At 38.3% G+C, this 27,838-nt stretch overlaps 1 protein-coding gene across 1 annotated transcript; it reads right to left on the bottom strand.

The window, feature by feature from the left end:
• Positions 1-382: 382 nt before the first annotated feature.
• SLC17A6 (solute carrier family 17 member 6) lies at positions 383-27,295 on the bottom strand (the record flags this gene model as incomplete). Its single annotated transcript, XM_082282764.1, has 12 exons — positions 383-715; positions 1,059-1,186; positions 2,632-2,742; positions 3,441-3,573; positions 4,796-4,945; positions 6,898-7,040; positions 7,964-8,050; positions 8,150-8,237; positions 10,124-10,238; positions 22,899-23,017; positions 24,015-24,267; positions 27,210-27,295. 12 exons carry the CDS (start codon positions 27,293-27,295, stop codon positions 383-385), a joined length of 1,746 nt encoding a protein of 581 aa, XP_082138890.1.
• Positions 27,296-27,838: the final 543 nt, after the last annotated feature.

Raw genomic sequence — 27,838 nt, 5'->3', positions numbered from 1 at the left:
GTAACAAATATATAAGTGCATTTTTAATGATCAAGTAATTTTGGCTTTCTAAAAAGAACATTAGATGTGCCAACTTGGTTGCTTAGTTGTGCTTTAATCTTTAATTATAAGTTTTAGCTCTTGTATACTGTAAAGTATCTAATTGCCTCTATAGTTTTGACCAGTAAACCCTTAAAACTCTAATGTTTATAGAACAAATATAACCTAATGAAAGTGATAACATCACAACTCATACAGATTGCACTTTGATGTATTTTTTTACAGTAAGACCTTCCTGTTTGATATGTGTTTATATGTTTATACCACATTTTATTTCTGTGTGCAAACAATCACAATGAATTTAATCACAAACACTACAAAATATACCAAATATTTAGGTTTGTTATGAATAATCTCTTTCCTTGTAGTTGTATGAGTCTTGTACTTCCTCTTGTACAAATTCCTCTTTTTTCTCCCAGCCATTAGGCCAGCCACCATTGACCTGGGTTGTAGCACCGTAAGACTTGGTTGTACCATAATTTACATAATTCTGAGTAATGTCCCCTGTCTCTTCAGCAAGTTCATCTTCATGAATAAAGCCACATTTCTCTTCACTTGTTTGTTCAGGGTCTGCCCAAGGTTGTTTCTCTCCTGAAGCAAATATGCCATAGAAGATCACACCTCCGTAATGAACTAAAGCAGCAATGAGGAAGACATACTGCCATTCTTCACGTGTCTGTAAAGAAGAAATTCGCTAAATCAGAGTAGCACATAGATTTACCTAACTCTTCTGAGTTGGAAGATTTAAATCAGAGATTGAGGTTGTGAAAGTCAGCACAGCTAAAACATTTAAGTGTCCATTTTAGAATTTTTTGTATCCATCTTTCTTTGAAAAATTTATCAGTCCACAAAAGCAGCAACCTAGTGGGCATATAGTGAAGCATGCCTCAAATCTGTATCCCTGGATGCAAGTTCCAGACTCCAATATGGATATCCTGGCAAGCTGTATTACAGAAAGGTCTTTCTCTTGAAACCAACTGTATCAAACTGAAAGATTTGAAAACTGTATTTCCATTTACCTTGTTCTTTGTCATTGCTCCAACAATTATAGGGCAAACCATTCCAGACAAGGTCCCGACTCCATTAGAAATCCCCATTAAGATGCTAGCATACCTTGGGGCAATGTCTAAGTGGTTGACATTGAATCCTGCAAGAGAAAGGTCAGTGAGCATTCACACCAAGAGCAGAGCAGTACTTCAGTTGAGAAAAGTGACATGAAATTTTTACTGTAACATATTTGGTCTGCTTAATTGCATTTCTTTATCCCTGTAAGACTTATAATGCTCAAATATTCCTAGAGACACTCTGGGTTTTCATTTTCTTTTAAGAGTACATTTTAAAGGGATACCAGGTTAATTTTCTCCCAGAATTGCAGTTTAAGAAAACCGCAAAACCTCCCAGTAGTGTCTGAGTGGAGTAGAGAACCCAGAAAATATTTAGGCAGGGAGAGAGTTCATATTTCATAGTCTCTTTCATGACCATTTCATACTGTAAATAACGTGTCATTTCTTCTTCCAGTTTGTAACATGTTCCTTTCCTACTGCCCACATTTTTATTTCTATCACATAGACCAGCAGAAGCGAGTTCTTTTCTAATTTTCAGTGGTAAATTGGAGAAAAAAGACAGTATCTCTAACTGAATAACTAATTAATTTTGATAGATATTTACTTGTTCTCTTGCATTTTCAGCAGCCCAATTCTGTTGAAAATGGAGGCAGTAACTACTTAAATAATCTAAAGGGACAGAATTTTTCCCAAAATAAGTGCTTAAGTAAGTGAAAACAGAAACCAAACCTTTGGATACAGATAGTAAAAGGGAAAACGCAGGCAGTAGGATATGGTCAGCTTAGGGAAAGTGCAATACACTTCCCAAATTGTACAAAACAGCAACGATACCTTGCAGAATGCATGAGATTAAGGACAGATTTGATTAGAGGAGATTTTATACGTTTGGCACAAAATGAGAGAGCCTGTTTGAGACATAAGGAATCAGCATGGGAGAGGATACTAAAATCACAGTGGGAAAACAAGGGAAGGCCAGGTGATTTGTGTTTGGGAAGGGGAAAGACAAAGGGGTGATGAATCGGCAGGAAAGGGGAATAGCTGAACTTTAATTCAGAAAAAAATTCTAGTAATTAGGTCCCAAATTAATAAAATAATATAATACTAACAGCCCCAAATTAATAAAATAATACAATATTAATGAAGCAATAACAAATACATGGTGGAAAAACAATAAAAGACTTCTATTTAAGCAAAGATGTGTAAATTTAGGTATCATTGTATAATACCAGTCCATTTGTCTTCTGTGTTTGATTTCAAGAAAAATCTGTAGTGTGTATTAGCATCCTAATGAGAAGAGAGTCTAATTTGCTGCAATGAATATGGAAAAGATTGAATTATTTGAACAGAAATAATCTAATATAAAAGCTGTAATACCAAACATACTTTCCTTTGTAATGATCATAAATAATGTCCTTTGGGAATTCCAAAGTGAGTGGGCTTTTTAATTACTATCCATGAATAAAAACAAAGCTAGGTGTTCTATCTCTTAAGATAAAATAGTTTAGTATTAATAGTAATATAATCTTACCAGATATGGCAAATCCACTAAAGCCTACAGCAAGCACTAAGAATGAAATAGCCACTCCTTTGCTGTGTGAATATCCCACCACGAGAAGAAGAGTTGCTTCCATACCAAAACCTGGTGAAATAATAAATAAAACCAGGCATCAAATTTAATTCCCTCTCAAATACTGCAGGCCTTAGGATGCCATGACATTTCATAGGAACACAATAAAACATTACCTCAGAATGGGATACAATCAGGTATTTCTTTCATCTCTAAACAACACATGTTCTTCCTCTCTCAAATAATCCTTATTTTACTCTTTGTAGGCTAATTTATTGCTACTTTCTGTCAGTTTTAAGATGAAAATAAATACTTGTGATGTGGTTAGGTCACTCCAGCAAACTCTCATGGGAATAGACATTTAACCTGCTTATAAATTTTCCAGCCCTTACCACAGGTAATGTGGCTTTAACACCTCAGAAATCAAGGATGTAATCTCAGGTAGTTGTCTGGGCTCTCTTAGTGCTGAGGGTGTTTAGATGAGGAGCTAAGACTAAGTAGCTAAGAGTAGGCAAATTACCCTCCAAAAACTCATCTATTTCTTTAACAGTCTAAATGCTTTTCCAAATACCAAATAACTATATGGAAATGGCGAATGGGAGCACCTGTATTTTCTTTTATTTAGCAACAACATCTGCATTACATAAAAAACACAGAAAGTATTGCTTCCTAAGTACATACAACTGTTCGGTTTGTTTCTTTATTCTATACAGAACACAATATGAACATCAAATCCCTCCAAGAAACTTTTAAATTAAATATGAACTTACCTCCGCAGTTCATTATCTTTCTCACGTTAGTCGTTGAAACAATCTGCCTGCTTCTTAAAAAGTCTGCAATTTGTCCCCCAATGGGAACAATAATTGTCATCACTAAATGCGGCACAGCAGATAAGATACCCACCTAAAATTAAAATTAGAATTAGCAAAGTATAAACCATAAGAAAACCTTGATTCTTCATTTTCTGAAGCATTCAGCATCTAATTAATTATTTCTTTTCAATGTCAGGCTCTGTGTTAAAATTAAAAGTCTTCGGCTATGAAAACTGCTGATCTGAAGTTTTTATTTTATTTTATTTTATTTTACGAAGTACAGTGAGAATTTTTAAGAACCTCTGATGCCATCACGCTTCTTGTTTATAGATTCTTTTCATAGTTTATATTTAAGCTAAAGCCTTTCCCCCCCTCACTTATAGTCCTCCTGTCCTTTCTTTTCAGAAAATTCATGATCAAACATGTAACAGTGAATTGCTACATTTCTTTTGGTGTTTAGTGCAGCTTTGTAGTAAGCCTCTCATGCCTAGACAGATTCCCTGTGGATCATCATCACGTGCACAATGGCCATTTTCCTTTGATTTCTGACCAAGCCTCAAAGTGCACGTGGGCAAAAGATATGTCTGAAAAACTTTGTATGTAGTGAAAGATAAAATACTAAATATCCATTGGTGATATTCAAAGTGCTATACATACATAGCAAAATAAGACATAGTACTTTTGTGATGACTGTTCCAATAGATTGTATGCACATATTCATATTTACCTTACAGGTCTGATCCAAACTTCACATGAATCATGTGGAACCTTAGATCACCCCTATACCTCACATTTTGCCACCATCTTGTCTCCTTTCTAAATGAGAAAGGGGAGGCAATTCTCGCCACATTAAAGGGGCATAGAGAAAAGTGATAAATTATACTATCCTACCTAGAACAAGATGGCCCTGCTTTTCAAAAGGCACCTGGAAAAGTCCATTTGTTAATGCTTTCTGCACAGTTTTGGTGAGATTCTGCAACCCCTGGGGCGTCAGGGACAGAGTGTAATGGGTCTGCTGATACCTTTTTAATACCAAGCGTGATCTGGTTTTCAGCACTTGACTTGCAATGTAGCCCCATACAGATCACCACTAAATCTCATCCTCCACCTTCCCCTATCCCATCCTTTTTCATAGTTGTTACTTCACTTATTCATGCTGGTCAAGGAAACAGGAACTGGGATGAGTAAAATTTAAGATGTAAATCCATGATAAAGATGCATAACAATTTTCTTTCCTATTCTTCATAAATACTATAAATGTAGTTCTGATATTTACTTAGTTAAGACAAAAGCTTTGCATTCTTTTTACATACCTTGCTTATTTCAAATCCAAACACTTCCTCAAAGTAAGCAGGCTGACTAATTAGCAGCAAGTAAAAAGTCCAGCTTCTACAGAAGTTTGCAACTATTATTGCATAGACTGGCATAGATGTAAAAAATTTTCTCCATGGTGTTTTGTATTTCTGAAACATAGGGAGGGGATCCAGTTACCATGTTGATCATTGTCAACTATCCATCTTCCCTTTCCTTACCCTTTTTTTAGCTGGGTCCAACAAGCACATATATGCACAGCATATAAAAGTTACTACAAAATGCACAAGTGGAGAAACTCAGCGATACTTAATTGTATCACAACACTCATGTACAAGTGCTTTTATCTCAGCCATATAAACATGAACATACATGGACATAAGTCCAAAATAACAATGTCTTTAAAAGACAATATTGCTGTATGTAAGGCAACAGTAACTACATGATTTCATCGAGATTTATTGCAAACACATATTTTATCATTTAAATCTTAATTGCAGTATTCTGCTTTTTTTTTTTTAAATCAAGCCTCAGCTGAAACTGCTTGGTCAATATATTTTTGGTTTGGTTTTTTTGTATTTTTAAAATAAATTGCATAAAGAAAAAAAGAAAGACAGATGGACAGTCCTGCTGAGTCCCAGCACCTCTCCACAAGCCCAGGCTTCCACCCATCTGCGTTGATCCAAGTACAGGATCCATACCCAAATAAGTGCTTGAAAATCACTCCAGCAAGAATTCAGGCTGAATTTAGTCTACTGTTGATTTGAATACTGGCTTTTCTTCAAAGAAAAACAGCCCATAGATGGATATGTGCAACATCCTCTATACCTATTAAATTACACTGAAGTGAGAGCTAAGGATTAATTAAGTGACTTAATTAATGGGAATCTAGCCAGAAAATCTAACTTGATGGTATGGAAAGAATTTCAGCTTAAATATTTTAGAATCAACTGAACTATTGATACAAGACAATCACTTTGAAAAATTAAAGTTTAATTAAAAAGCCACAATAAAAAATAGACAGAAATTATACTGTCCAAATTAGAATTGTATGAACGTCCTTCAAAGTAGCTCATTTTACATCAGATTTTCAAAACCATGAATCCAATTGAACATCAACTAAGACAGTCCCTCAATAACACCTAAAAATGTCAGCTATCAAAGAAATGACTCTGTAATATTTTCAGTTCCTTATTTAATATGGAACAAAGTTTTTTACTAAGACAAAAATTATTAATTCCTGAATTCAATCAAGAATCAGTGTTCTGACCAAATAGAAAACATAATGAGGGACTCCCGGGAATGGATGGTGTAAACATTTAAGCAGATGAAGTGAGGCTTAAACAATTTTTTTTATTTTCCTGAGTGAGCAAACATGGCAATAGTTTCTTTAAAGCTTTTCAGCAGTTACAGAAATACAATGATTATTAGTTAGCATGATTGGAGTGTGGCTGGAAAGTTCTGAGTTCATACATGGTTTTTAGCAGTTCTTGAGAACTAAACCAGTACAGAACTAAGATTATGAGAGGCTTGATAGCATGTTTCCAGCAAAATTACTGCAATAATGTGGAATGTTCTTATGGATCTCAAAGCGTGTTCTATTGCAACTTGCAGTCTTTCTGGCAGACAAAACATAAAATAGCAAGGATAGGCATTTTCTGATGTTCTGGGAACCTCAAGAGACATGGAGTAGTGCTTTTCCTCCAGTTTGCTTTTAGGAAGAGGAAAACCTTCCAGAAATTACTATATAGGAAGGAAATTGTTTAGCTCAAGATACAAGTCTAAATAAAGATGCAGTTTCAAATGTAGCTGTACCTCTTTTTTATACTTTGGAGTAGAGAAAGAGGCATAAATTCCATGAGTCATCTGCTAGAAGAACTGGAACCTATGTTCTCTTAGTGCAAAACCAGTATCCACCCAGAAACCCACCAGCAGATTTCAGATCTTCCCGCCCCCCAGAAACGCATTTGTTCAAATTGTTCAGAGTACACTTTTTGGTCTTAAAGGAGAGTGTTTGATTTTTTGTTGTTGTCTTTATTTGGGTGCTGGGATGTTTGGTTTTTTACTATCTCATTGGAAACCAGTGTGTGAGGAATATTCTTACTTCCATTGCACCTAGGAGGTTGGCACTCTCTCCAATGCTTTCTTCTATGTATCTCCTTTCTTCATCTGTGATTGTAGGATGCTTTGCAGGACTCTCATATGAAACCAAAAGCCAAAACATGTACCAGACTATACCAAAGCTCCCTTTGGAATGGAAAGAAAGACTTTAAAAAGAAATGCACAGTAAAGCAGCAAACAAGGAAGAAAAATCTGTGAAGAATTACAACAAATTTAAAAGACAATTGTTGTTAGTGCTTCTTTACTGAGTTATCTCAGTAGAGATAACTCTCCAACAGAGAATTTGATCCTGTGAATAATATTTATGCAAAATACATGCAGAGCTATAGCACAGTGAAGTAGTCTTTGCTTCATTTAAAGAATGATTTCACTGTAAGTGAATATTCACTGATCTTAACATCAATTTGTACAATGCAATGCAATGAAACAGCTCCCATTTCATTTCACCAAACTGTAAATGGAGGTCCATTCTGCTTTAAGATGCTGCTGTTTGATTACCGCACTAAATTTTTTACCTGCAAAATAGAAGAGACTCCATTTTTTTCAACATAGCAATGCACTTCCTGAGTAGTTTATTAAATTTCTATAATTCTTCCACCTAATTCACACAAATGCAGAATGTATTCCCTTGGGACATTCTTTTCCATCAGTGTAGGTTAACACAACTAGTGGGAATAAAGTTATATAGGTCTTCAGATAAAAATCAGGACAACTTATTCAGGGCAAGTACTCTAAATTTGCAGTTTTATCAGTGTGAGAGATGTTAGTGTGAGCAGAGATACTATAGATCTGCCCAGAAGTTCGCACTGCTTGTGGTAAAGTGATGAAGGTTTCAACATGAGCTAGCTTTCTTATTTAATCATGTTGCTTTCCTACATACTCTTCTCTTTAAATTCTGTTCTTTCATTGTTCTTTTCTCTAGACTGTATTTTTAGCTTTGCAGTCCCACTTCTCTGGGGTTTTTGTCCTCTTAACAGTAGCTTTTACGTTTTTAGAAAGGGTAGAGTAAGGTCATACAATACTGGAGTGAAATGAGCAGAAATGCGTACCATACACATAGAACACAGAAGACCACCCAGTATATTGCACTAGAATCCCAGCTAAAGGCATTGCAATGACAGCTCCTGCATAGGAACCTACAAAACAAGACATGTGGATGAAAAGGGAGAAAAAATCAGTTTCAAAACACTTGTACACTACAAATGAAAGGAAGACAAAAATACAGAGTTACTTACCACAAAAGGAAGTGGTTGCTAACCTACTTCTTTCTAATGGGGGGGCCCACTTGCTCCAAATACCGTGGCAGGCAGGGTAGGTGACCCCCTGGGGAATGGGTGTGCCACAAGTTAGCTAATGCTGATCAGTCACGCAGTTAATTGTCTTTGCATGAGTTTTTTTTTCAATTGCTATAAATAAGAAGTTGAGAATGCTTTGCACTTTTATAGCAAAGTCTGAGCACAGCCACAGAAAAACTTCAATATCTATTCAAGATGAAATGGGTTTTGTATATCACTCCAAATCATTAAAGAGACCTTATGAAACAAGTATAAAACATATTTGCTTTTGCTCCCCCTCCCGCTTCCAGGAACAAATTGCAAATAATTAAAGATCAAGAGTATTAGTGCACAAGAACCAGAGTGAAAGGATGACAACAGAGACTCTCCGAAGTCTTTCTAATGCAGGACTGATTTATCTAACCCTTACTTTTTAATCTAACATTTGAAGTATAATTTAGGAAATATAGATTAAAGTGTCTCTGCTCTAAAACTAGAATATAATATCTATAGCAGCTTAGAAATACAATTTCAAGAGAAGTTTTTCATTCTCTTTGTCTTTAATGAACCTCCTTGAGCATGTAAAGCAAATAATTGATTAATATTATTTGACTTGATTTTAAACCAGCTACCTTTTAGGTCTCTCTTCAAAACCAGCCTTTAATTTAGATGTAGAAAAACTAAACCTGTAGTGTTGAAATTTTAGAAGATGTTATATGAAATGTACAATAATCGTCCATGAAATTCCTGATTAAGAATTATGGTATATGCATATATATTACATAGGTTCTATAGATTCACTTTTCTCCTTATCTGACATTTTGTTTCCTCTGCAAAAAGCAGAAAAATTAGTATCTTTTTGCAATTACTGAGGGTTTCACAAATGTTGAGATGATGAGCCTCAATATGCAGAAAATTGTAAAATACCTTTTTCTGTTTTGAAAGAAGATCCTGTAACCAGTTTCCTGCTCATTTCAGTATTTTATCATTTTTTAAAAAACATACAAAGACATAATCATAAGACTGTCATAATTTATCATGAACCTTCTCCAAAAAGTCTTCTTTGGAATGTTTTGCATTCATAGTTCCTTTGAACAGTATCAGAGAAATGTGTGAGTCTACAATAGCTATTTTACTGTGTAATTCATTACCCCCTAGCTTCTCTCCCACTCATCTTTGCAGTCAAACACTCTGTGCATGCATATCACTTGCCAGGAATGGATCCAGATTTATACACACATACTTTAAGAAACTGGTTACCTGAAAGTCACCTAACTTTCAGGCACTTTCTGCATCCCCTTTTGGAATCTTTTAATACAATAAAGCACACTGGTTAAAAGCAGTTCATGCAACAGAAGTTGTGTGGCCACACAGAAGTTGAGGGGCAAAGAACCAGCCATCACAGGACTAAAAATGTGTCAGGAAGGAAGGAGGGAGGGAGGGGGAAGGGAAGGGGACAGGGAGGGGAGGAGAGGGGAAGGGGAAGGCAAAGGGGAAGGGGAAGGGAGAAAAGAAGCTCAATTTTTTTTCCTCTTTTAAATTATGGTAAATCTCTTATTCATTCCAACAAAAAAATGGCATGGTCAGGACTTAAGATACAACCTTAGGTTTTCATTATGTGTTTATTCTGTGATGCTGGCCAGCAAGTAACTGTTGAGAATTACACCAGTATAAGCCTTATGCAGTATATGAATTTAGTGAAACTTCAGTGCTAAATGCATATTCCACTGGCTTCTCAGCCAGGGAATACTTTGCCATGAAAGTTTATAGCTGAAGGAAAATCAAATAGCTATAATTCATACATTGAAATCCTTTATACTCAAGATCAACATTAAATTCAAAACCTTTTCTATTTTCCTTCCAAAGCTACAATTGCTAGTTAAAAGCTAACAAACATCTATCACATTTACTAGTTATTTTATAATTTTTCCATACCTCTACAAGGCCCTGCAAGATCCTAACAAAGATGACACATCCATAGTGCACCCTGGCTGCAGATGGTATTAGCATGTTGAGGGAGGATGTCAGCAGTATAGCAGCACCAAATACTCTGCAAAGGTGGAAAAAAAGGGAAAGTGAGCAACCTCAATTCCAATTGACTTATTCTACAGATGCTCATATATCAATATAGATGTTCCTTACATGTGTTCTTTATATGAGGAACATACTAATTGGACTGGATAAGTGTCTGCTTCCATCTAGTGTAATAATCTGTCTGGTAAGACCCAGACCAAACATGGAGGCATTTATCTATTTAGCATGATTTCCTAGGGAAATATATCTTATGCAGTCACAGATATAGATATTACTTTCCCTATAAACACCCACTTTCCTTTAATTTTCACATTAATTTCAACCAAATCTGATTGAATTCTCCACCCTCTGGAAACAAAATTAGAAACTGTCTCCAAATGATTTACTAAATCAAGTGGTCAGTAAAAGAGTTTCTCATGTGCTTTAATTGTAAGAAAGTGACACCATGCATTCACTCCTTATAAGGAGAATCCACTTTGATACAAGCCAAAAGCAGCAGGATGAATTTCGAACTGAGCTGGGATTTTCTTAGACGCAAGAGTTAACTGATCTGGAAACACATATCCATAGAAAATAGATCATTCTTAGTGCTGTTTTTTCAGAGGCCACTCACTGAAAATTGCTCATTTTGATTCCACAGCATCCTAACTTCAAATAAAGCACATTACAAAGTCTAAATAAATGCATGAAGTGGTGATTCGTTTTCAAAATTCCACTGATTTGACTGAATTTTTATTTGATTCAATTAATACCCACCCCTGGTAGGAGAAGACCTTTTTTCTAGCATTATTGTGTCTTTTTTTGTATAAAGCTATGTAATGCAAATAAAAATCTGATGACATATGACATCACAGTATCTGATGTGGAACTGATTTGACAGAAACCTTTGACCTTATTTTGTGTTCTTCAGAAAATGGTACAGTGCCATAAGTCAGTGAGAAACAGACCTTGGGCTAAAGAAGCAGGATGAAAATTCTCCTCAAAGACACAATATTCCACATTCTGCATTTAGAATCGGAGTCTGAAACAAATCTTCAAATAGCAAACTGAGTATATGTCACTTTTATTTGACACATATTAAAGGGCATGATAAGGAAGCTTTGCTGAAGAGCTCTTAATCTTGTCTCCTCATTGTGTTCCCTGTGATCTCCATCTCAAGTTAAACAACATTTAGCTGTCTGTACAGTACATTTCTGGCTTTGCTTGTCAGCATGTTCAATACATTTACTGGGACTGGCGGGGCATGTGTTTGTGTTGCACTGTGAGGACTATTTTAACCTAAATTGGCTTCTACTCTTGATTTCCTTATGAGTGTCTACTCCAAAACTACATGCAGTTCTTTTCCTTACAATTTAATACCTCCATATGTTCACATAAACTCCAATGGTGTCTTGTCCTGTAAAATCATGTGAAGATATAATATTAAAAAATGTCATCTCTTTATAAGGATGAGATTTACAAAATTGTTACAGTAGATAACTGTTTCTTCAAGGAAATTTACTCTAGTTTTTTGATCCTGTATCTGAAATCAGCTTCTACTTGCCACAACTGAAAGCTGTTTCCCAGAATTGCCTCTGTTCTCATGTTCACTAAAGAGAAGCTGTTTCCTTCAGTCTGTTCCTTCTAGAAGACAAAGGAAAATGTAACTGAAGCAGTGATCAGAGACATGCTTCTTCCAGATTAAAATCTTGCCTGTATTTAGACACACGAATACTAGTGAATATTTAGTTACATCAGGGTGCAGATGAGGAAATAATTCTGCAGCCTCACTTGTGAGTCAATTCTCTGTCTGAACTATGCTTTATAAGAACAATTGCTTCTCTCGCCCCAAAAATATAAGGATTTAAAAGCAGAATAAATTAGAGTTAAATTATGATTCTTGCAAGAAATGGCTTTTTTATTCTTTTTGTGAATACCTATTAAAAGCGATGTCATGAATGGCTATTTTAGTGAGTCCATTTCTTCTATAACCATTAATCAAGAGCAAATAGATCTTCCTATATTTGCTTTGCATCTCTCAGCACACAATCATAAATATCATCAGTATTTCTGCTTTGTGCCCTTTAATCTTCTTATGTTTATTTCCATAAATACCAAATTCTACCTAAAAAAATATTGTGATATAGTGCTGGATTTTGTATGAACTTGCTGGTTTATTGCTTTAAATATCTCATTCAACACTATTTATTATTATGTAGATCAAGTAAGAATGATTTTGAGCTACATTCAATCAAAATATATTTGAAGGCAGCTCACATTTGAATATATTTAATTGGGAAATGGAACATTCTGATTGTTCATTGGGCATTTCTAAACTATTTTGCTGACTCACGCATCAAACCTTCAAATTGCATAATCCTTTTTTTTTCTGCTTACATTTTTTCTGTCTATTAAGCTAGTGATTTATGATCCTTTATGTTTAATTTCTGCACCTTGCCCAATTTTACTACAATGTTAACTCCAACAATGGGTTAGAAAGCTAAGATTTCTTATGTTTTCATGGCAATTGAATGTGTGTGTGCTTCCATTGTCATATGCATTGATAGTTAATGTTCATTCTCAGACAGGTATAGTTCCCTGAAAAACAGTTTCCAGCTTGTTTAGGAGTGTTCATTCCTCTCCACACCGCACTGCATTTTTATACAAGTACTGGTTTGCCCTCTTGATATTCTAATACCACATTGAAGGGAGAGGTGTGGCCCTTATCAGACACACAGACTTTAAGCTGCTATGCTCTGTTGTACCTTTCTTAGTTGTGTTTCCACAGCTGGGCTCTGGAGTGAGCCAAGCCTTGCTGCAGGATGTTCCTTGGGCTGAGCTCAGCCTAGGAAATCCATGTGGCTGCACTTTCATTCAGCGGTATCCTTGAAAATCCATTTCATTCTGGGCACACTCCAAACCCCACAAAACACGTGGGTATGGCACAAATGAAGAGCTTTAGCAGATTGAAGGTAAACTCTGGGAAAACTGCATTATACCACAGAGATAAAGCAGGTGAGACCAATGACACTGCCATAATTCTTGGCCCTTGCATCAGGATGGAATTAAAATGCCATGACATGTCTTCAGCAGCCTCTAGTCTTGCAAAAAAATTCCTTTCAGTCTCAAAATCAGCAACTGTGGAACTATATGTAGAAGAAAATAACCATATACAGAAGAAGACAATAAATACAATAGTAGTATGTTGAGGAGAGGGGAAAAACCCCAATAAATTCTGGTCCTCAAAAGTGACCAGAAGCAGTTCTGAAACAAAACATTATGCCTTACTTATCTATTTCTGTTTCTTGACTGAGTAGACTCAGTCCCCAAAATCAGCATCTAACATTGATCTTCTCAGTGTTTTGCTGACATTGGCCTCAAAGGTCATGAACTGTGACTTAATCCTCCTGCAATACAAGTAGTAATAATAGCAAAATCATATTTGAATGCGAGACATTTGGGATGGGAGAAGAGAAAGAAAATTACTCTGACAGCTCAGGAGAAGTGCTTAGAATGAAATGAGGTTGCAGGGGGGATTAATCTGTTTGGGTTTCAAGTCATTTGGCTCATTTTTCTCTTTGAGGACAAACTAAAGAGAAAGAAATATATTTATTTTCATCTCTGGATTTCTAATCTCTGCATCTGTACAGCAGCACTAGTCATCTACCTTTGTCAAGCAATTCACATTACGCAAGCGTTCCACAGTGTGTTACAGATATTGTTACTCAGCTGGAAGCAGTGTCAGCTCAAAAAGTGGGCTGAACACAGTGCATGTCAAATGCTGAGTGCCAGATGGGTGACATATCGAGTTACATATAGGGTATCTGAAAGTAAGGGGTCCTGGTTGGAGGCATCATTTTACCCCAGTGACTGGGAATGAAAATTGCTGCAAAGCATTCATAAAGCTAAAGACCCTTTTAGATGTGTATCTGGAGGAATCAATCCCTCAGCTGAGTCCCCTGCATTTTTATTTATGTTAATTTTTAATGTATTTGACAAATTCCACACTTATCGATGCCTCTCTTCTCTGAATAAGTAAAGTCACCTTGAGAAAAGGAAACTTATAGATACCGAGTGTGTCTTTTATTAGGGATGGGAAGTACCTTAGCTAAATTTGTCCTTTAAAAAAATATTGGAAAGTAACTGTATGTTTAAAACAGAATTTTTAATATTTTTTTAAACAAGAAAATGCTGTAGTTTTAAGATGTGTGAATATATGCTGTATCAGTGAATTATTAATGTAATTTCATTAAAATTCAAAATAATTAAAGAACAGTAAGTCTTGGTCACTTACAACGACAAAACATCATTGCATGTATTTTAACAGATTTGCATTGAAAAATACAAAAGCATAGAAAGTATTCAATGGCTTCCATAGAAAATTAATTCAGGACTGTAACTGCATAGTTTTTACCTCCAAAGTGCCACTGATCATCATTTCCCGGAAGACCTATCTACTGAATTGGAAAGTTTGATTATTTTGTTAGTTTACTAGGGAATCATAGGTGGTGTGTAGGTGTGTGGGGGTGTTTGTGAAAGCATTTTGAACCATTACAATAAATTAAATTCAAAATAAGTTAGTTTATTCTGACTGTAAACAGGAACCTATGGAAAATGTAACCATGTTCTTTTCTGAGAAACCTCTGCATTTGAAAATTTTACATGAATATTGATCGTATTCTAGAGAACATTATTTTCATTGAATGAAGTAAGGGTATTGAACAAATATTGGATTTGTAAACAGTGATAAAACATTTTCCCTATTCTTAGTTACGAATGTGTTAGGTAAGGGTGGAAAATAAAGAGGATTGAAAACATGAGTTTTCTTGTGAGGTTTTCCCAACCTAGTTTAAAGATTAGATGAAAAAAATCTGTCATTATAAAATAAATGAAATTCATTTGGATTCAAGTTGGTGAGCTGGTTTGCCTTACAGAAATCATATGAAATATGTTGAACAGAGACTTATTTTATGAAACATGTATAAAAATTTAAGCTAGGTTTTGACTCTCCTTTGCTGTTCTTTCTTGAATAGTGCTTGTTTGGGAGAGTCCTAGCGCAGCATCAGCTCTGAGCAGCAGAATATGTATCACATAATGTGACTTTTTAGACTATTCTGTCAACTCAAGATTTGTAAAATTTATTCTTTTACTTTGACTCTACCTACTGTCTTTCGTCTGTGACATGCCTTCTACTGCAAAGGGCCAGCAACACAGCATAGACATGATTATGTTGTATTCTTATACAACCCAAAGAATATTTTGTCTGCGAGGAACTGCAAGGCTCAGTGCTGTATTAAATGCTTCATTTTTTCCAGTAAAACATAATGTCTAGAAAGGAGCAAGACAGGAGCTAACTGGAATGTCTGTGGGCTTATAGCAGCTTTTCAGAATCCCTTCTTCTGCAAATGTTGCTGGCAATGACAGTTTGCAACCAACTTTCTAACTTAGGTTTTTCTTTGAATATATAGAAATTTCAGGGGTTAACTGACACTTAACGCTTCCCTCCTTACAAAACATATCTCTACTCATATCAGGTGTGATGAGGGCCTTCTAAGACTTTGACATAGAACATATACATTTTTATTACCTGAATTTGCTATGGTTTGATCTGCCAGGTTTGAAGATAGAAAAATCCCAAAATATTCATGAGACTTAGCAAAACAGATGATACAAGGGACTGGATCAAGCACTGGTGTGAAATGCCATGCAAAGACGAAGTCGATGTGTATCACAGACCCAAAGCCCTTTAGCTTTCTGCCTCCCTCAAACCCCACTAATGCCACTGACTCATGCCAACACCCCAAACAGTTTTCAGGCTGCGCCTTCCATTGCTTGTTTGCAGACCTATTCTTTGATATCTCAATGTGTGTTTTATGAAGAACTTGGGTGCTGTTGGATGACAGCATCATTGCAATTGATGCTGAATGTAAATGACTCCTGGATCATTAAATCCAGATTGTTCTCGTACCAGCAAGTGCATGACACCATCCTTTCATAAGCAGATCAGGTTCCATCTCAGAAGTTATAAGCATTTGCCCTACTCAGTAGTAGTTTTTCCTTTCCAACTTTTTACTTCATATATCCAGTATATGTCTTCTACCCAAGCTGTTTTATTTTAATAGTTTTAATCTCTTCAGTATCCACAACCACAGTCCTATCTTTCTTTTGCATCACTAAGCAAATCAGATCCTCTACACCTTGTCTGCTTTTTTTCTTCATTCATTTGCTCACTCTACCAGTCCTCTCTCCTGTCTGAACTCAGCTGGGGAATCTCTCAAACCTGCAGTTTCCTTTTACAACTCATTATATCTGTATATGTCTAGAGAAAGCTCTGACTCATATCTTCTAGCTCATTAGCTTTGGGACAGCTTGCTCTTTAAATATGTAATCTGCTAGATAATGTTTCAAACCAAGACTAACTCATTCAAATCAGCTTACTAACATGCAGGGCTTAGGCTGTGGCTCAACTGTCTCTGTTGATGGAGAGGTATACAACACGCTTATCAAAGGAATCATCTGTAGGTTTAATTTTAAAATGTTTTGTGAAGTTGTTTGGGAGGATAGCTACTATGCATTGGACTCAAAAGCTGGACATCTGTACTGCTTTTTGGAGTGTTTTCTGTTATAGGGGCCACATGTTACAGCTGATTGTATCAGGACTGCTCAGAGCAAAGGCAGATTCCTTCAGACCAAAGTGACAGTGACATTAGTGTTTTTATGCAACCAACCTAGATAACATTTTGTTGCATTATACCTGGTGTACAAATTGTTTTGGGGTGAAGTAACAAAGCAAGTAGAAGTGATTAAGGATACCTGTTGTATAGAGCACCTGCAATTAATGGTCAGAAGCATCCGTGGGTTTTGTTTCAGAGAGTGTTTTATTTATTAAATACCACTGCTAATGCAGTAAGGATTCGTGGAGGCTCAGGACCAGGAGAGAACTGGGAGCAAAGTTATTTGACAGCATTGACACACCTGGATGGTATCATTCCAAAAAATAAGAAGTTCATTATCAGCTTGGTCTGAAAGGGGTGTCATGACATGGGGGTTTTAACTGGGTGATCTTTAAGGTCTCTTCCAACCCAAACCATACTAGGATTCTCTGAAAGCATCTGGCATAATTTTATGTCAACTGTGTAGTGAATTTTGTTCAGATAATGATTTCAAAGGATTTTTATCAATGGAGGATGGAATGCAAAAATAAGCCCAAATTTCAAACATAACCCTACTCTTGCAGTTATATCTCAACAAGGAGGGCTAAATTATGAAAATTTTATATTTAGTCCTGAAAAAATTACTCAAGAATAAATTTGGTTCTCTGCATTTAGTATCTCAAGGATTATTGCCCTTCTGTATTCAATTAGTTCCAAAATTCCACATTTGTCAGTGTAGTTATACAGCTGCTTCTCAGTACCAGAGAAAATAATATTTTAGCCTATAACGCTCTTACCCGAGGTGCCTTGAAAGCTAAAAATTAAACACCATTAATGATGGTTTACCTGCTTCCAATGTATATAAACACTGCTCTTACTGACTCTGAAAAGATTTTTTTTGCTTGGTATAGTGCGAATTTTTTTCATTTTTTTCAGCTGTTCCCCATGCATTTTCAGCTGTTCTCCATATTCACCTCCTTGACTGCAAACTGTGAGTAGCCACTCGTGGAAGACTCATACCACCTCTATTGATTTTTTAAAAATTATATACCTATCATGTCACTTTTTCATCTCCCAATAATATTTGTCTTAGTCTAGTTGTCTTTTTCAGTCTGTAATCACACTGATAACCTTTCTTGGGATAACTTTTACTTATGTTTATGTATTTCAAAGTAGCTAAGTAGAACTGAACCCATTATGGGGAGACACTCTTAGCTATTCTGTGGCATATATAGTCATTTTGACTTTTGTTTAGTACAGGCTAGTTTCCCGATGACTCTGTTGACCCCTCTACTGTAAACATATTCCTGTGAAATGCTCACCCTGACGACTAATGTTTTCTTAAATGATAGACAGAACGTAGTGGGTTTTTTTGACTTGGGCCCTTAATTTGCATAAAATGGCACAGGACTAACAAAGCTGGGATTATGCCATGAATATCAGAGTGGTAGATGAACTCAGCTGCCCAAAAAACCAGAGAGAATAATCTACTTTTGCCATTAGAGATGAACAGTTATTCCCAAGCACAAGTTCTAGGTTAAACATGCTTCGTAGGAGAAATGCTTAAAACTGATCCTATTTAATAACAATCTGTGGCCAGAACCCATAGTATAACAGCTTTATTTGGCTTTCTTAAATCGAGATAAAACAGGTTATTTTAATTCATGTGTGTATGTGGGAGGAGGAGGATGTGTCTCTGTGCTCTTCATACTAAATCCTATTATAAGCCCTTCATGAAGCATTAATATGCAAAAGTCGACCTCCCTCCATCTAATCTAGTATAATAAGGGCTTGGATACATTATTAATTTTTGTCACACATCTGAGGCCCCCTTTTATCAAGCAAAACCCCCATCTAAATCCCTTGTTGCATCATTAAATTGTGAAAACAGCTTCATCATTCATGACAGAAAAATGGAAGGACCCTGAACCATATGGCAGAGGGAGCAGCAGTACCAGCTACCAGTTTCCCCAGTCCCCTTCTTGTAAAGATTGGTACTTAAAAGAATCTGCAATGCACTAGGGTGACAAAATCATCTTGGGGGTTTTTGTGCAATATTGGCTTCTTTGCCTGGAAACAGATGAGCCCCACACCAGTGCCAGGGATCAGAGACCAGTTCAATCTGCAGGATTTTGGACTGAATATGAAAGGTGGGGTTGGCGAGTGCAGCTCTGGGGGGGGTTTCCCCCCACAGTGCAAGGTCAGCTTAAGTCCTCAGAAGTTCAGAAGCTGGCACTTGTTTAATCATCCACTAATCCCCTACTCATGCTGCGAATTAATCATTGTTTGCAAATCAGAAAACACACAATATGCCTACCTGCTAAAAGAATGGAACAATTTCTCTTTTTAAAATAGAAATGTAAAGATGTGAACTTCTAGGAAATCTTTCTACTTCTATTTCTAAACCAATACTTTACCTTAATTTTTTATGCTTGTCATTAAGGCTGAGTTAGAGAGATTCTGATTTCACTGACATGCTAGTGACAGTTTCAGTGAAAATCTGTGGGACTCTCAGACAAGATGCAATGACAGACAGTTGTCTGAAATACCATTCATTTTATTCATACAAATAATCCTATCAGATTACTTGCTGGGATTAAGGATTTAGGGTTTAATAACAAGAAGAATGGCACTTGAGAAACAAAGATTAATTTGAAGTGAAATGTTAATTTGTATAATTTTATTCAGATTAAAATGACAGTGATGGAGAGTTCAGCATAGATGAGAGATAGCTGCACTGTAGAGAAATGTAATATAGTCATGTAGTTACATTTTTTAATGTGAATAGTGCCAGGATTTGAGCTTTGACAGATAATAGGAAATATATCATTACCACAGGTGATTTTAATTTAAAAAAAAATCAGCATTCTATTCTGCCCTTTGTGTCTCTTTGTGTCAGAAAGTTCTAATGTTTGAGTATGCACTAATGAGCTGAAATGGTCACTCAGCTTTGTTTTATAAAAAATAGTCTGTGATTATTGCACATTTACTTCTGAAACAATGCTTGGCACATGCAGTCAAAACTGGCATTTCTATTTTAAATATATAACTGCATTGGGAATTGATTCTCTATTGTGTAATCTAACAATGCCCTATTAATTTCAAAGAATCTTTCCTGAGTTACAGTAAGTGTTTAAACAGTTCACTTAGGAAATGAGTGAGGATATACTGCCACAGCATTTTAGTACTGCTTTTGGTAGGACAAGGGGTTTGTTATCGATTTCCAACATAAAGAATATTTAAAGGGCTAAAATATATTATTATCAAAGTTTAAAATATAACAATATTTAAATTATCTTGAGATGAGGTGATAAAACCGAGTATAGTTTCACACCTTTCCATATGTGTGTGACAGCACAGCAGGTAGTTTATTCACAGACAGCTGCAGTAGCATGAAGGTGAAATAGGGAATATCAATTTGAATTAAATTATTAAATTTCTAGATTAAAAACAAACCATGTGCTTAGTTATAGGGCCATCTAGCCTGAAAATCACAACCTTTAACACTTGATTATCCTTTATATTTTGCTTAATTATTGCTCTACTGCAAACATTTCATAATAGCTGAAACATAACTTCCATTATAGGAATTTAAAACCCAATGAAAAAGCTATCACATAATTTCTCTGGTTGGACCCAGTGGTGGGTAGTCGTTATTGTTACTATTGTTACTATTTAAGCTTTTTTTCATTTGTATGGCTGTCAATTGCTGATTCTATTTATCCCTTTTCAGAGGACTAAAGCATACACTTATACCAAGCAATTTTCCAGTGGAATTATATGCATACTTAGATTACCTCCTAGTAATCTTTTTATATACGTGTATCCTGAATACATAGTTCTTGCTATTTCTTTCACAAGGCATCACTTCATACTGCCATGTTTGAAGCAATTAAAGATCTCTAAAGCAACTTCTAATTTTTCAACACTCATGCTAGTATGAATGTGTCCAAATTGCCCACAAAAATCCAAGGTCAATGTCACTGACTTAAATACACTCATTGCACTAAATAAAGAAAAATAAACATTCTAGGATTACACTGACTACTTTGGTAGACCATCATGCTGGAAGATTCTAGTCCCACATGGCTTAAGATTCCACTCAGTGAGACTGCTTTTCAGAGTGGTTCCTCCCTCTCTGATGTTACTTTGCACTCAAGTGCCATATATTGAACAGAACTGAGTTAACCAAAAGTTTAATATATTATCTGATTGACTGGATCTTTCAGTACCCACAAGTTTATCAGCATTTATACATATTCCCCAAATGACTGATGAAATGTGGAGACCGCAGCAAGTCTCAGCAGTATCATAATGGTATCTGAGTCTTTGAAATGTTCATAAACTCTAGCCAGATAATCATCACTCTCCCAACGTGATAAATATCACTAGTCCAGATACAGTCACTGACTGGTTGTGAAAAACACAAGAAGAAAAGCAGGGGTTTCATCACACCACTTGGGGCAGATACCCCCAGTAACCTGGGTTCCCTACGGAATATATAGGCAGAGAGATGCCTGGGAATGACACAGTACACCTGAGGCATGAAGTGCTTCCACAGGAATAATAACTAATTAGATAAAATCCACCTATCTTAACTGAAGTAGTCCTCAGTTATTGTCCTAAATGTAAATGATTGTGAAGAAGAGAAAAATCTGGTTTGCACATGACAACTTGTGTGTTTCTACTACTGACTTTTCCTGGCAGTGTCCCTGCCATTGTCTTGCAAATCTTTGTAGTTGCATCACTTTACATCTGAATTGGTTCAAATGGCTTTTCTGATGTGTTTGGGTGAATGAAGACTGCTTTTGATTCTCTGAGTCAGATTTTGTAGGCTTTGCTCAATCAAAACTCCAATTAATCCTGAGCAGTTACAGATTGTGCAAAGATGCAAAAATGATTAAAGGAGGAAGAAAAGGTAAATAGTCCTTTAAATGGCTGTTAATGGCTATTTGAAAAAGCCTTTTACATTTCTGAACCATTATCAGAAAGATGGCACTTATAAACAGAAAGACAACAGACACCCCAATTTAAAAATTATGTGTTTTGATTTATTTGATTTAAAGGGTAGGATATCAGTGTTTTCTCACTCATCTCTCCATTTGTATATACTCATTTCTACTGTAGATCTGTCTAAAAGCTATTTATCTTGAGGAGACCATTTTTTGCTTTAGCCACCCTCTCTGCTTCCTCTCAGTCTCAAGCACACTATAAGCCATATTGCTCGTCAGGCTAAGCCTCTCTGCCCATCCAGGCCTACCTTTAATGTTGCTCACTCCTGAGAAGAGTTAAAGGTATACATGGTAGAGTTTAGTATCCATTTGCACTTAGTGTGGTACTGGTTTGAAGAGTGGCACTAGGACCTTTGCTGCCTCTGCAAACCATGAGCCTGTGGCATTAAGCATGGATGTGAAAGCCTCATGTGTCTTGAATACTCAGTGGATCTAATTAACAGGTAGAATCGCACCCTGGGTGCTTGAAAAATTGCCAGACACCATAGAAACGAGTCCTTAAGTCCCCGGACCATCTGCACTTTCTTTTCATTGTGGAAGTCTCATTTAAACATGTTTTTCGACCATTCTAAATTCATTTGTACGTTAATGAAAAAATTCCTGCTGATGGTTTTCCTTTTCATTAAAACAAAAATCATAAAATTCTTTAATTTAATCACAGGAAAAAAAAATCTCTCAAGCTTCGATGAAATAATGGATCTTTGAATTTGCCTCTGAATACGTGTTGTTTGAATATCATTGCCAACACCTCCTTAAGTGACTGTTCAAAGGAAAAGGAAACCAACATTAGATATTCCCCGCAAAACCAGGGGGTTGTTTGAAGGAGGGTGAGCAATGCACCATCACAGTGGAGTTCCCGGATCACATGCAAGCGGTCCTTCCCTTCCTAAGGTCCTGTCTTTGAGCGGGGGTTAAGCTGGGGGTGCAGGGGAGCCCCAGCTGTCTGGAGCTCAGCCTCCCGCGCCCCCGCTGCCGCAGCTCGGCCCCGCTCGGGCTCCGCCGGCGCCTTGGCGCTGTTCAGGCCGCAGTTACCTGTTCGCTGCCAGCCGGGATGAGATGTACCCTCCGGGGATCTGGGTGATTATGTATCCCCAGAAAAAAGAGCCGTGGATCATGCCAACTGTTTCAGGATCCCAATTAAACTTCGCTTTCTTCCAATGCAAGGAACCGGGACAGAAAGAGAGAAAGGCAAGAGGAAGGCTGTAATTGTGCCACTTTAGAGCTTTCACCAGCAGCAGCTTCACACTCAGTGCAATTGAAGGGGCTCCAGTGCCGGCTCCGGGCTCTGCCCCCAGCCCTCCACTCCAGCCCCAAACACTCCGACTGCCCCCCAGATCAGCAAAACAAACCCAGTAACAGCAATGGAAACGGCACCGCCCATGCCTCCCTGGGACACGAGAGGGGCACGGGGGCCCCGTGTGCCCCGAGCCGCTCGACCGAGGCACGGACCGCGGGGCCAGGGAGGGCAGAGCCCTGGGACCCGCGGGACCCCGGCTCACAGACACAGCCCTGCGCGGGCGGGGCTGGGGCGCACAGCCCGCACTTACCTCTTGCCTGTGCGGGCAGCAAGCCGTAAGGGGTTTGTGGGTTTGGGTGTTTAAGACTCATCTGCATTTATCACATCTTTCTCATCACGCTTTAACTCGATTTAAAACGCCGTTTATCATTTAACGCCTTTTGTCAAAGTAAATTCACCCTGGTGTTGTCAAACATTCCTGCAAAACCTCCCCGCCTCCTTTACGGCGAGATGCACCCGCTGACAGTCCCTTATTCAACGCCTTCCTTCTCCCATCCCCTACGTTTATTTTACGAGATATCTGCGTTTTTCAAGGCTGTGTGGAAAAGACAGGGCGGGAGGCGAATTGTTCGCACAATAATACCGCAAACTGGGGCTAGGAACTGAAATGAAAAAGTAGAAATTATTGGTGGAAATTGTTTCTGCTTCAAGAACGGAAATTTCCGTCCTTCGAAGGGCAGCGGCGGGGCCGGGCAGGGGGAGGAGAGCCGCCCGCCCTGGGACCGCGGAGCATCGGGGCTCAGGTGCGGGAAATGCCACGAAACCATCCAGAGCCCGTCCCACCTGTGTTGAAGTGTTTGACTGAGAGTTGTACTGGGAGGATGTGGGATTTACGAGGGAAAGGTTCCCACCTCTTTAATAATTTTTCCTCCTCGGTGTATGGTGCTGTTATTGACCATATCCACGATGGCCACTCCCAAGTTACATCGGATTCCGAAGGAAATGCAGAATCCCAGTCCACTCATGATGGCAATGATGTACCTCCGGGGCAGCCCGAAGCAGGTACAGTCGCACAACGGGGCTTTCTTTTCGGGCACCTCCATGGGCTTTCCATCTTCAGTCAGCTCGATGGTGTCCCCGGGCTTCTGCCTCTTCTCTAGGACTCTGCCCGACACAAGAAGGGAAAGTCAAGCCCTGGCCGCCTGTGAAGGCACAACAATTTCGCGGAGCTGAAGGCTTAAATTCACCGTTCCCCTCGCTCCTTTGGCTTGGAGGTTGATTTGAGGATTTAATCCTTGCTTCCCATTCACCTTCAACTGTTCTTTAGCAATGACCCGTGGGAGTCACGATTAGTCATCCCCAACGCCCCCCGCCACCCCTCCGCAGCCGCCCAGGGAGGAGCTCTAGCTGAGAATTGCTCATCTATCATTAAAGACTTCTGCTTAAATATGTAGGACGCATCAAGAAGACATCATCTGTAACCACTGCAGAGGCGCCATGTTGGGCAGCCCAAGAGGCGAAGGAGCAGAAACGGGCTGCTGGAGGTTTTATTACCTCCTTGCTATATTAGAAACACCAAGGGGGTGATCTTGGTGTGCACCTCGCTTTAGGTCTGGGAACAAGAGAGATGTTAAAAGACGGGAGGGAGGAGCGAGGAGGAGGAGCGGGCGATATTGCTATTTATTTTAGTTTTGCAAAATGGCTGTCACATGCAGTGAAAGAAAACATGATCGTCTTCAGAGAACTGGCATCTCCGGAGAAGGCTTTCCCAAACATCTCAGCTACACGTTGTGAGCGTGTGATCACTGAGCAGGTTTAACCTTCCCGGAGCAGCTTTAAGCACTATCTCATTGCCCACACTCCCTCGGTTTTACTTGAAAATCGTATCTCCTAGAAACCAGTCTGAAGGAATCTGAAGCGAAATGGTTATTTGCAGCTAATTCCAATCAGGTGAAAAATACCATGAAAGGTGATTTAGAACATTTAGATATTTTTTTTTTCTTTTAAATATTTTAAAATGCTGTGTCGGTAGCCAGAAAAAGCAGGTTTACAGAGCAAGTGTCCATATTGAATCCCTAAATATTCTTCTTCACGGAGATATTTAAAAATTAGAAAAGCTAACCAATTATGTCGTCTCGAGAAGCAAATACGCGACCACTCGCCGACACTCTGGACTCTACTACCGCTGCCCTCACCTCGGCTTTAGAAGTATTTTCTCACTCGGAGGAGCGTCTCTTTCATGTTAACTCATCCGGCTGGTATGGCAGCAACAATTAGCAGAATAAGGCTCAAAAGGTTATCCGCGTTTGGGAGAAAATACAGGGATTTTCTCCAAAAGCTACTCAGCTTAAATTCTCATGATTTTTCTTTTCTGGGCGTGTTATTTCCATGCTTAAAGATCGCCGCAATAAGAAATGTCTTAAAGTTGTGAATAAAATAAACCACCGTGGGTTTATGGTCAAAATTCGTTCGTGTGGATAAAGGGTAGTGTAGGAGTGTTTTCTCCCTGACTGGGCGTCTTGTCTTCGGGAACAGACTGAAAATCAATGTGTAAGAGGCAAGAAAATTGTTTAGATTATAAGAAGAGTAAACAAAGTACTTAATTGCCGTGAGCTGAAAAAGATGAGCAAATCGCGCGTTTGTTAGTCGAGGTGTGAATTCAAACGGAGTTTTGCTGGAAAATACAAACACCGTTTCTTTATTATTCACTGTGTGACTGCAAGTAGTAGAGAAAATAGTTTTATTTAAATGTTGTAGAGTCTTTAAGAAAGAAAAAGAAAGTGTTTATTTCCTTAATATTTTAAGCAGTTATTCTGGATTATCCTTTATTATTATTATTAATTTTCAACAATTGAAAATTACTTAAATATAACCAAAACCGGTAGGAAATTAATTGCATTGCTGATTACTTTAACTTTGCTTTTGGCTTTTCCTAATAGTGCACTTCCTATGAAAATGGAAGTCTTGATTTTATCTTTATCACTTCACTGATATGTCCCCTTCCCTTAAAATGGCAGCAGGAGTTGTGACTCATGCTGTGAAACAGCCTTGTGTCTGTGCCCAGCACTGCCGCATAGGTATGGAAAAAAGATTTTTACGTGACCTACCCTGGGCAGACAAATCCGCAGTTACCTTATAGCTGTAATTCGGGGGAAATAAACCAACCAACCAACCAAAACAAAAAAACAACCAAACAAAAAAAACCCCCCAACAAACAACCAACAAACCAACAACAACCAAACTAATAAAAAACCAAACCTAACCCAATATTTCGGGGTAATTTCTAGCAGACGGTACAATCGAAAATATATTGCAATTTCACAGACTATTCTCAAACGTTGTGGAGGTCACTAAAGTCACCAGACTGGATGGAGAACGATGTGTGAACTTTAGCTGCATGCACTTCGTAGGTATGCAAGAATCTGGACTTATTTATTTGTGTCCACAGGGCTCGCCGATGATAGAAATGTTCTTTACACACAGAAATATACAGGAGTGATGCTTTTGAGTTTAGCAATTGCAGTTGTATATCACTTAATAGGACAAGCAGATGCTTCTAAAGGCAAATGTATAAATAATTAAACACATTCCTCTATATGTTTCAGCTCCAGGAGAAAAAAAAATCGTTTGGATATCAATTATTTATACATCTCCATGTTTTTCTTCATCTGACGATGAATTACACAAAGGACAATACTAATCAAAAACAGAACAATTTTTTGGATGCTTGTTAAGAGCAGGGGGCAAGATCCTGTGAGTGCATTGCAAAATTAAAATGGAACAAAAATACAGGTTGCTGCTCTCTCCTGATTATGATTTCAAGATGGGATCCTTTTTTTTGTGGAAGAAAGGTCCGGTAATCTTTTACTACATCTTTTTACTAACACCATTTACGAGTCAGATAGAGGAGTTACGAGGGTGCCATATTGAGCAGCTTCAGCACTAGTTTCAGGATCTAGATTACATCCAGCAGAATCTCAACAGCTCCCAACCCTGCCATCGCTGACCTCCCCAAAGCACTCGACCTCCTGCAGCAATGGGAGCTTAAGAAAAGCTTTCATTTTTTTTTCTAGGAAGTAGAATCCTCTAAGAGATATCAGTCTTACCTGTAGAGTTGACCAAGCGATTTTCCAGCAAAATTCTTCAATCCCTCTTTGCCGGGAGTCAAAATCCTTTGTTTTACCGACTCCATTCCTGCGGCGATGCTCGCTGGATACTGCTCTGCTCTGGATACAGCACTGCTACGAGCAACGATGGTTCATATTGGTTTAATCTCTTAACTTTTCGCCCTCATTCAATGGCTATCGGTGCACCTACGGGTAAAGGGAGAATGAGAGGGAGAGTGCGTGCGTGTGTGTGTGAGCGAGGTGGAGACGGCGTACGGAGTCGGGGGGGGCGAGGGCGAGGGAGCGCGCCTGTGTGCGGCAGCGAGCGGGGCGTTGGAGCGCGCTGCAGGCAGCCCCCGGGGTTCCCGGCAGCGCGGAGTTGCCAGGCACGGTCAGAAAGTCTCCTCGGCCTCTCAGGGTTCAGCAGTGGCAGGCGGAGACAGAGCCATGCCCGGCACAGAGGGGACGGAGGTCTCCGTGCGGGAGCGTTTCGAGGCAGTGCCGGCTCTGCGTGTCCCCGGCTGCGGCGCTGGCGGGGGCGGGGTGCGCTCGCCGCCCTGGGCAGAGGCTGCCAAACCCCCGGAGCCGCCGGCCGAACCCACGGGCGGCGCGGAGCCGCGGCGTGTCCG

Source organism: Coloeus monedula, assembly GCF_965178545.1.
Source record: "Coloeus monedula genome assembly, chromosome: 6".
Classification (NCBI taxonomy): Eukaryota; Metazoa; Chordata; class Aves; order Passeriformes; family Corvidae; genus Coloeus; species Coloeus monedula.
Note: the sequence above shows the minus strand (reverse complement) of the source record. Positions and strands in the feature narration are given on the sequence as shown.